At 36.9% G+C, this 11,029-nt stretch overlaps 1 protein-coding gene and 1 pseudogene across 3 annotated transcripts in view; both read left to right on the top strand.

Annotated features, from left to right (window-relative positions):
- Positions 1-8,999, top strand: part of Rit2 (Ras like without CAAX 2) — a 278,580-nt gene extending 269,581 nt beyond the window's left edge. For 2 of the 3 annotated variants that reach the window (XM_075969089.1, XM_075969088.1), the window contains exon 5: positions 7,859-8,999. In XM_075969089.1, the coding sequence (XP_075825204.1) occupies positions 7,859-8,086 (228 nt within the window). In that variant the 3' untranslated portion in view covers positions 8,087-8,999. The remainder of the gene's footprint in view (positions 1-7,858) is intronic. The other variant, XM_075969091.1, reaches the window with a different exon arrangement.
- On the top strand, positions 5,253-5,975 carry LOC142848533 (oxysterol-binding protein-related protein 9 pseudogene; annotated as a pseudogene).
- Positions 9,000-11,029: the final 2,030 nt, after the last annotated feature.

Here is an 11,029-nt window from a genome sequence, read left to right on the forward strand (position 1 = left end):
CTGTGAATAGGTTTCTGTAAATCAGTAAACAGAAACACATGAAGCCTAAATAACTCTCCAAGAGCTCTCAGCTGTGACGTTCCAGAATAGTTGGATTCTGGAATCCTGACCTCTCCATCCATTGGGAAGAGACTTTGTCAGTGTGCTAATGTCTGCACTTCAGTAAAAGATCATTTGGAAATCACATCTTGGCCTTTGGAACTGCAGTTTGATGGGCTCATCAGAGTTGATCATGAGTCACTAGTAACAGTTTATGGATATCATCATTGCCATCAACAAGATTAAATATTTAATGTACTTCTGCCAGATGCATGGTTGTGACTCAATATGGTTGAGAATAACTCTCGGTTGATAAGATAAAGCCACTTCTGCATCTATGGGTCTACAACAACAGATTCAAGAAATTGTATCCTAAATCTAGGGGGTGAGTGTGGAAGCATACTTATTCTGAACAAGTAGACCTTTTCTCATTACTATTCCCTAAAAACAGACTTTGTGAATCATAATATTTTATGTAGGTCCTGGAACCAAGTCGTCCTTCAAAGACATTTAGGGACAAGCAAACTATGTATGGGACCATTTGTTCCCCTTGTGGATAACAACTTTTAAGGAAGAATAAAGAAAACAAGATGGTTGGATGGAATAGAAAATATCAAAATAAAAGTCTCAGATATAATCAAATAAAAAATCAGGTTAAATTTATTAAAAACCATTTTCATTGGATCCGGTTATAAAAATCTACAAGGCCACTGAAATTGTTCAAACAAAGGGCTGGCGATATTGCTCAGCACTTAAGAGCACTTGCTTCTTTTTCAGAGTACTGAGGTAGGGATTCCAGCAGACAGTATGCCACACAATGAACTGTGACTCTATTTCAGGGTATGTGACATGCTCTCTGGTCTCCACAGGCACTGGTCACACTCATGATGCCCATAAGCACATGCAGACAAAGCATTAATAAATAAGAGGTGAAATAAATTTCTGGAAATTTGAATGTTACTAAGGAAAACAGAGCAATCTAAGTTTTGGGCTGATTTGTTTTCAAACTGAAATATAAGATGTTTATGATCATCAGAAAAGTATGATTCCTGGTGCATTGATGATGTGGGGTGTGAAGGGAAATTATTTAGTAGCTCAATAGATAAAGGTGGAGGGAAACAGACAACACACACACACACACACACACACACACACACACACACACAAAATTCTGGGGGTCACTCCATACAGCCAGGAGATACTTTTCTACAGTGCTTCTGCTTGAAGAAAACAAGTCACCCCTCTGTTCAACATTAGCAATCACAGTAGTTGGGACCAGTTTCCTTTTGTGTTAGTAAGAGTTATGAAGCTTCCTAGGCGCTACCATTACCTTAATAACCTTCACCATCACTCAATCTATTAAATTCTACTTTACATTCACTAAGCTAATATGGAAAGTTAAACAGATGTAAAGAGCCAGGCAGCTCCTAGAGTCAGCAGATCTCTGTTCCCGTGTGCACCAGCAGCTGGCCCATCTGGCGCCAGCCCTCCATCCTCTGCAGTTTTTGTCTGTCCGCCTCCCAGCGATGTGCTAAGGCCTCCTCTAGCTGATGGAGCATGGCTCCCCTAGGTTTTTGAAATCTTCTATTACTTACATGAAACAATTTCCTCTTTTATTTCCCCGGCCTTCTCCCCGAGGCTTCCTGATGGCACCTTAGGTCTTACACCTTTTCTTTGTGAACTTTTCTTTGTTCCTTGACACTACAGTTCACCAATTCTTGACCCCCTGCCCTCAAAACACAGCATTCATTCTCCTCACCAGTGCTGTGTTTTCTAAAATTTACTTGGAAGACAAAATATGCTTTCTTCTAGCAGATGATATATCAGGAAAGTGCCTCTGTGTTCTTTGGGTTTAAACAGGGAAGCTGTTGCTTGTCTATTCTTGGGTTCTGACAAAAATTGATCACAGTTACCAAATGGAAAGTTCCCTGTTATTTCCAGTAACACTGCGGCCATAATTACCACCTTCACACCGCTCATGATTACTAAATATAGAACCCCAATATCTGATGGAATTTTTCTTCGGATATGTTTGGGATATCTTTCTCCAATACATTTAAAATACAAATATGTAAAGCTTGAAAGTAGGGATGATGAATATATGGTTTCATAATTTTGATAAATGTACATGACTGAAACATGGAAATTTTTAAAGCATATCTTCACTTTAATTTCCTTTTTCATTCACTTTAATTTTCCTTTTTTCAGGTCATGGATCTACTTAGAATTTTAGAACTATGTATAAGAAAAGATACATATGTTAGTATTTATGTGCCACTTAGCTTTTACTATAATTAATGTGGAAATTACTGTGAGACTCAATTAGATCTTTCAGAATTTATGATTTAGTAACTAATGAAAGGGTGAATGTTTATTTGTAAGTGGAAGGCATACCATTCCTGCATCACTGGCTGAGTGGTCAAAACAGGAAAGTTTGAGTTTACTTTAGTCTATACAAACATGAAGTTCCCATTCATGGTGCTATTTTGCTGAATCTAACGAGAATCTGTGTGTGGAGTGTGTTTTTTATTTTAGATGAACTTGAGTTTTGCAATAGACTTAAAATTTTTATAAACTTTATTGTCGAAAACTGTAAATAGAATATACTCAATACTGAAAGTTGTGGAATATTACTTTAACTAAGCAAAGATATGTAGCATTTATTTATGCTGCATTTTCAAAGATGTAAAGATGTGTTACATTTGTTTATGTTGCATTTGTTTAGTAATTGAAAGATGTTTTGCTTTGCCTGCATGAGGCACCTGATTAGTCAAATCAAAGCTTAACGTGCAATAGTTAAGGGGTAAAGGAATAGTTGGGGCTGGTAGGCAGAAAGAATACGGAGAAAGGAGAGAAGAAGAGAAGAGAGAACGAGGGAGAAAAAGAAGGAGATGCCAGCCATCCAGGCAGCAGTCAACCAGCCAGACACAGAGGAAGCAGGAAAAATAGGTCATACAGAATAAAAGAAAGGAAAAAAAACCCCAAGGCAAAATGTAGATGAAGAGAAACAGCTTGAATTAAGTTATAAGAGCCAGTGGCAAAAGTATAAGATAAGACCGAGCAATCAAAACTAATAAGAAATGTCCATGTCATGATTTGGAAACCGGCTGGTGGCCCAAAAGTAAGCCTGTTGCAACTAAAGCTTAAAATTTAACACAACCTTCATGGTTTCAATTTTGAATGCCAGTTTTAACTAAACAGAAGTCCTTTTGGTTGTTTAAAATTTGGGGTTTGGTTTGTTTTGGTGTGTGATTTTATTTACATTGACTTGTAAATGAATTTTGAAATTTGCAATGACTTACTTGTGATTCTTGCATTTTATAATTATAAAGCATTTCATAAATATGTGTGTATAAAGAATGCATATATGAAAATATATGATAGCCACATACACAATGATATAAATTTAAGGGTGTAAAACATGTCAACTTAACTATAGACTTCTCTATTCCATTTTGTCTCTCCCCTGCCCAAATTGCCTTTATTTTCTAGAAGAAACAACCCCCATATATTTTTCTCAAAAATATTCTGAAGGAATTAATAAAAATTTTAAATTACTCACAGTGAATTTTGTGTCAGGGAACCAACGACACCACCTTCATCTCACTATCCATTTGGGGTGCCACCCCAAGAACACATCACAACCCTACTTACATGCTGATCTTTATCTGGGGTCTCTGTCATTGTTCAGAATTATACTACATGTTTAGTGCTTTAAGTATGCCCCATACATATAATTTGTTGAGTAAATACTTCAGTCATTACACTTTCCTATTTATACTTCTCCAAAGCATGAATATGCTGATATGAACATCATATGAGGATGGATTTAGATGATCATACAATTTTTCATGTTACATTTCATTTCATAATTCAGTTCCAAACATTTTCTAATTTTCATGTAATTTCACTTCACCTAAATGGAAGTATATTTTTCACAATATTTTCACTTGGAGATTTCTTAGTTATCCTTCCTCCTGATTTCTAGCTCAGTTTCATTTGTTTGGGAATATGCTGTGATGTTTATTCATTGAAGTATTTTCAGTCCTGGTTTAGCATGGAATCTGATGCTTACTTGAAAATAGCACAACTATTTGTGGCACTGGGTATAACACCAAATATTTAAAAGTTATATCAACTGTTTGCATTGCTTTGTTCAAGTCTATATTCTTACTGACTTTTTCTGCCTTGTTCTTTCAACTGCCAAGAGCTGTATGTTAAGAATCTCATATAACATTGTGGATTTTAGTAATATCAGGTTTTCTTAGTTGAAACGAGTTTATACTTATATTATTTTTCAAGTGGATTGAATTTATCTTTATAAAACATTTCCCTTATAGTCTAGTAATATTCTTTATTATAGTGTCCCCTTTATCTGGTATTTATGTCTTATATCAGCTTTTTTCATGTAAGTTTAAATCTCATTCATTACAATGTGTTGTTCATGCAGGAGATTAAAGAAAACAGAAAATATGTTCACAAAGCGCATTTGATACTGAAAGTATACAATTTAATGTGAAGCTCCATGGCTTTCGTTCCAGATGCCTATTCTAATTGTATAGATGTTCTTTGAATTACATACACTTTAAGTCTAGTTAATTTCGGTGTGTGATGTTTTGTTAATTGGCAAGCTTTTTTGTTTTTTTTAAAGTAAAGTTTCTATAAAAAAGAAAACAAAACATAGATGCAGGTATCACAGGTACTGCACTCCAGGTTGGACTGTTAGGAGTGAGGAGAGGGGCTGTCCTGTGTGCAAGAGGTGGGGGAAGGAAGGGCTCTCTTGTTTGTAAGGGATGGGGAGAGGGGCTCTCCTGTGTGTAAGGAATTGGGGAAAGGGCTTTTGTGTGTGTAAGGGATTGAGGAAAGGGCTGTCCTGTGTGTAAGGGGTGGAGGAAGGGTTCTCCAGTGTGTAAGGAGCTGGGGGACAGGATCTCCTGTAGGCAGCTTAAAGACATTTGGAATCAGGTCTTGTTCTTAGTGTTCAAGATTTTGATAAGAAGCTTACAGAGTCTGATGCTTACCTATTAATCTTTTGTAAAAATCTTCTTTAATTTCTTAAAATAATTCTTTAAATGTTTGAAAGTATAATTGCATCATCCCGCCTCCATTCCCTCCCGCCAAATCTCCCCTTGTTCTCATCTCAAATTCATGAATGGAGGCCCCTGTCCACTTCAGCATGGCTGTCTAAACATTAAAATTTGGATAGAGTTTTAATGCCAAGTTTCAAATTGTTAAGATGGCAAACAGAAAGAAGGTGGAAACTCAAGGACACAGGAAATAGCATCATAGAGTCAACTAAACTCAGCACTCTGCTGCTGCAGGTTGCAGAAGAGCAGTGTAATGCGAGGCAGCGCATGGTGGAATCGTAAGTGCTATTAATCCTATAGATGCAACATATGAACCTCATTGCTGGGAACCTGTGATTAGCTCAACGCCATCCCAGACTCTTGTCTTCAGAACCTTCTTAGTCATATTAGTCAGAGCAACACCTATCTTCTCTTCTTGTCAAAGCTGCATTAGCTACTTTGGGACATCACCAGACTGTAACACCAATTAGGACAGGCAGTGGGAAGTCACCACCTAGCAGCAGCCTAACTCCTCTCAGCCCTGTCATCTTGTGTCCAAATACAGTCCCAGAGTTCTCTAACTCTAGCAGTGAAGATAATTTCTCGGATGCTGATGAATTGAACCAAAATGATTCATCCTCAAACTGCTTAATAGATTCTTCTGAATATGCCTTCATCTTCACACACAGCCTTTTAGGAAATAGCCTACAGCACTCAGACAACTCAGAATCACTGAATTCCTCCATTCCAAAAGAACAAATTATGGGGTTCTTTTTTAATTCGTATGACAGCAGAAATGGAAATGGGCAAGTGGAGCCAGTGGAGGAACACAGACAATCATGCCCGAGTGAGGCTCTGAATGGACCTTAGAAAGGTCTTCCAACATTTATTTTTTTTAAAGAAAATGTAGTTTAGAAATGCATGCAGACTTTTGCATATCCAGATCTATTCTTAAAGAATCCAGGGATTTAATGGTTCAAGTCATGAAACAGTAGGGAGGGAAAACGCTCAGGAGGAAAAACGCTCAGGAGGAAAAGGGCTGTTGGCCCAAAGCTGTTAAATCCTATTTTGGGTAAGATCTTTTCAAGTCACTGGAAGCTGCCCAATTATACTAAAGAGAACAGAGCTAGCTATAAAGGGACAGTTCCTGGGTTTCTTAGAAGAGTGTAGCATTTGTAAAGAAGCAAGCTTCCATCATCCACCATGCTAGCCTTTTATGTGTTTTAATAGGATGATACAATTCAATACTCAGATCTGCACTAAATCAGCACTGTGTCTCATGTCTAGACTGCAGTGAACATTGCATTCTCACATTCCGCAATGGCTGTGCAAAGTCTGTCCTGAAGGTGCCCTAAACGGGTTTAGAAAAGAATGCAATATTAGTTGCTTCTTAACAGGCTATAGTATAAACATCATCTTCCACACTAAACCTTTCTATGGAGGCAAGAGGTTGAATTACTAAAGAGATTTATTTTCTCCAAATGACAAGATGTCTTTTTGATCAGTAGAGTTATAACAGAAGGACACCACATATCTGATTTGAACATCTCAAGAAAAAAAGTGAGATAGTTGGGACCAGAATGGTTATGAGTCCTGCTGCCTTTGGAAGGATGTCAATTTAAAAATCAAAACCATTTTATGTAGCAACTGAAGGAAAACACAAGCTTGAAGAAAGACAAAGTACAGAAGCCCATGAAAGGACGGAAAATGGAATCCAGTGAAAGATGGGGCTATTCCATAGAGATGGAGAATCTGAGTCTGTGATGCAGCATTAAAGGAATGTCTGGTGTGGGGAAGGATTAGGCTGGCCACTCACTTCACACCTGGTGACCAGACCAAACAGGCATAATGAAGCAACAACTCGTCTTCATCAGGACAGCCTATCACTCTCTTCTTATTGCAGTGTTCTCTACCTCTGGGATACTGAACTTTGTGACCCAAATGAACAATGAAAGTGGAGAATGCTTCCCCCTTTTTTCCCCTCTGTGACAGTCACAATTTTAACTTTAGTTCTAAAAAAAATTTAAGGCTTTTTCAAATCTTATGCTTTGACAAACAGTTATGAAGCCAAGTCACAGCATTTAGGACTCTTTCTGCTGTTCAAACATAAAAACTTCATTTACTCTTCACATGTTAAACACCATGGATCATGTGTAAAGTTTTTAGCTGGAGAAAGGCTAATTTATCACAGTAACCATGTTTTTCTTACTGATTCCTTCATCAGAAAGTTGTTTTTAAAAGTCTATCATGCATTGTTAGATGAGAACTCTGAATTATATAAGAATCACCCCTTCAGCACTTGAAATGTTCCCAGCACAGTCATTCTATAGATGATGCCAAGACCCCCAAAAACCATCTATGATGTCAGTGTAACTCGTCTACTCTTTTGTGTAAAAGAAGATGAAGCAGACACCAAAAGATCACTTTGACTACCTATAGTTGCAAATCAAAAAACAGTTAAGGTGGGACTGAAGGTGGAATTCACCTACAGCGGTGCTGTTGACCACTGAGCTTCCATGCAGGTTTTGATATTTGAAGAACTGGCTTTGAGTTATACTGACTTTTCCTGTGTGGGATTCAGATTTCTCATTTGTCCTTCAAGTCCAGAAATTCTAGAACGTTTTCACAATCAAATATCACATTTTACCTTTGTTCATAAAGTTGAAACACAGAGGCCAGAGCGAGGAGAACATTTTTTTTAAATGAAAGCCTCCCCTCTCTTTCTAATATTCTTTGTTTATTTCCCTCCCTAGGTCTCTACAGAAGAAGGCATGAATCTTGCTCGAGAATACAACTGTGCCTTCTTTGAGACCTCTGCAGCCCTCCGATTCGGTATTGATGATGCTTTTCAAGGCTTAGTGCGAGAAATTCGCAGGAAGGAATCCATGCTATCCTCAATGGAAAAGAAATTAAAGAGGAAGGACAGCCTGTGGAAGAAGATAAAGGCCTCGCTGAAGAAGAAGAGAGAAACCATGACATGACACTTTGCTTCTGTGCCCATCCTGTCTCTCTTTCTGGATTTTATCAACTAGGCAATTGTTCCTCTCCCTCCCTGCCTCCCTGCTCCCCAACTCTCAATATCTACCTGCAGGCAAACATTAGACTTCTATAACTGTGCGTCTTGAGATAGTTTTATTTTGCCTTTAACAGCTGGATAGATTTTGTCAATCAAATGGATAATGCTATTTAGATTTTACAATATATTACCAAATAAAATTAACATTCCAATTGCTTCATTTTCCTGTAAAGAGTTGCTTCATTTCGTATGCTGTCTGGTTATAAAGAAAATATGCAAACTTGTAGCTGGGATGATAAAAGGCTTAGGGGATCTGCTTTTGCCTGATAGCTCTGGCTGTTTGCACTTCACAAATCTGTAAATAATGAAGAGGCTGAAAGGGTTCAAAACAAAAGGCCTAGGCCTGGTCTTCTCTTAAGTGGAAGAGTTTTGGTATTTCTTCTTGAGTCCTCTATAGGTGAGCATTAGAAAAGTGTCTGATAATATAAACTGATGGGTTGTTAGAGAGCAAAAATGATATGTCCCCATAGTCACAGTGCTCAGCCTGCGGTATACTGTTAAAGAATTATCACAGTGAATTTATTGTGAAGAAAGAATGTGGTTCCTGCGGTGGGAAGACAGAAACTATATGGACTCGGTGATACATACACCCAAGGAAGGAGCTGTGACTCTCAGTGAATTCCTTTTAGGATTGCTTCACCTGCATAGTGGTCATCTGGCTGCAGGGATGTGGCCTCCGCAAAGCAAGTGTTCTATTCATATTACTAAATTCCCTGTCTCATTTTCCTTGAAATACTTCAAGAAGCTGTCATCGGAAGTGCTGTTGTTATTTGTCTTAGAATGGTTCATTGTGTGAAATAAAATCTCCCATTCACCCATTCTCCCCCTGTGTGAATTAATTTGTTTAAACCCAAGCTCAGAAAGCAACCACTAGAAAGAATGATAATGGACACGTGTTAAGGAAAGAACTGAAAAGTTAAGCCTAAAATAGAATCTGTCAAAGCAATTTTCATGGATTGAAGGCAGTTTTATCATAAAGTAGGGAACAGCAGGGTTGAGGGACAAGAATCTCCTTCACTCAATCTTTCCCTTCCTTGGCTCCCGATGCTTCTGGAACTGGCTAAGTGCTGAGATTAGAGAAATAAATCACTCAGACATGGACCCTGACTTCCTGTACTTTAACATTTACCTGGCAGATTCACTTCACTGAAATAATACTAGAATGATAAATTTTTGTAAAGGAAAAAGACACACTTCATGTATATAGATACAAGGAAAATATAGGTTAGGGGTTTGTCAATTTCTAGCTGTTGAAATAAAACTTAGCATTTTAGAATATTAAATTTTGGGGTGATTTATACCTTAGACAAGGATTCTTTTCTTAGGCCCAAGAAGTTGATGTTATTTATCTTTTGTTGCACTAACTGTTGCACTATATCCCCTTGAGTTTTTCTAAGGTCACATTCTTTATACAGTTTTCTTCATCCTGAAATTCTGATAAAACCAAATGCACTACGCATTTCTCTTCTAAGGTATACATAATTAGAAATGTGTGTCAGAAAAAAAAGAAAGTAAGAAAAAAATTAAGATTGCTAAAAGGCTCTAAGTCATTAAAAAGTTAAATTTATATTTGGTTTGCACATAAAAATTATACATGTTACTAAAGTTCCATGTAATGAAAGATTCAGATAGTTAGAATCTGTCTTTGCCTACTACTCCTTCCATTTTGAACAGCTAATCTTTTTTTTTCTGTTAAGTTGCTCATTCAGCTCCAGCATTCCTTTGTGTCCTGAGACTGAGACTTAAGCCCCGCAATCTATCTCCTGTTTGCAAGAAAATGCAATTTAGGAAATAATTGGAACTATTTTCTCCATGACCAGTCTGTCTATTTGTAAGCCTAGTGATTTCCTTGTCCATGTGTTATACCTGACCCATTTTCTATACAACCCAGTGCTTAGGAGCTTTATTTGTCCTTTGATTTTTAAATACTCTGCTATTGACTCTAAATGTCTTATTCATTGCTACTTTTACTCTTTCTTTTTCACTATAACCCTTGAGTAAATAATTTGTATCACTTAAATTATTTGTATATAATTAATAACTTATGCTAAATAATTGTCATCATCAAAAATTTGTCTATGGAAGTTGGATTAGAGAATAGTTTTCCTCTACAGCTACATTCAATGACTATTGAATCATTCCAAGTAGTATAAGATCAAAATATTAGGATTTTTGTCTGTGACAATAGTCTTATAACTTTGTAACTGTATCTGGGTCATCTCATGACATCTCTAAAAACAAGAAATTCACAATGTGCCTGTGATACTCTACTTTTAGTGTCTCTGGCATTTTCTAGTCTGGGACTCCAAATTTCATCAGGCTTTTCTCATTATACAATCCCCAAACTTCTTTAGGTATAGGTATAATAGCAGCCTCATTCCTCACTACCTATTTTCTCTATATTAGAGTTTCCAGAAAAGCATAATGAATATGATGCAATTTCTATAAAATATTTATTAAATTGACTTATATAGGATTACAAGGAATACAATTTCTCAAACAGACATACAGGATGGAAAGCCATAAAATCATTAATAGTTTTGGTTGAAAAGATAAATTCTTTGGAAAGAGAAAGAGACCAAATATATAGTCTCCATCGGAGGCCAACCTCACCTCTCTCTGAGAAGGCCATGGTCACAAGTTCCAGTTTATGAGATGGTACAACCCCCTCATTGATAAAGGACTTTACAGTTAAGTTTCTAAATTCCTTAGACTTTCATTGCCATAACATATTTATGATAATTTACAAATGTAAAAGAATCTCACTTTTGAATATATTTTAGATGTTCAAATATATAATTGGTTGGATCTGAGGCATTTGGATCTATCATAATAAGAACATATGGTG

The sequence above is a fragment of the Microtus pennsylvanicus genome, chromosome 4, assembly GCF_037038515.1.
Source record: "Microtus pennsylvanicus isolate mMicPen1 chromosome 4, mMicPen1.hap1, whole genome shotgun sequence".
Taxonomy (NCBI): domain Eukaryota; kingdom Metazoa; phylum Chordata; class Mammalia; order Rodentia; family Cricetidae; genus Microtus; species Microtus pennsylvanicus.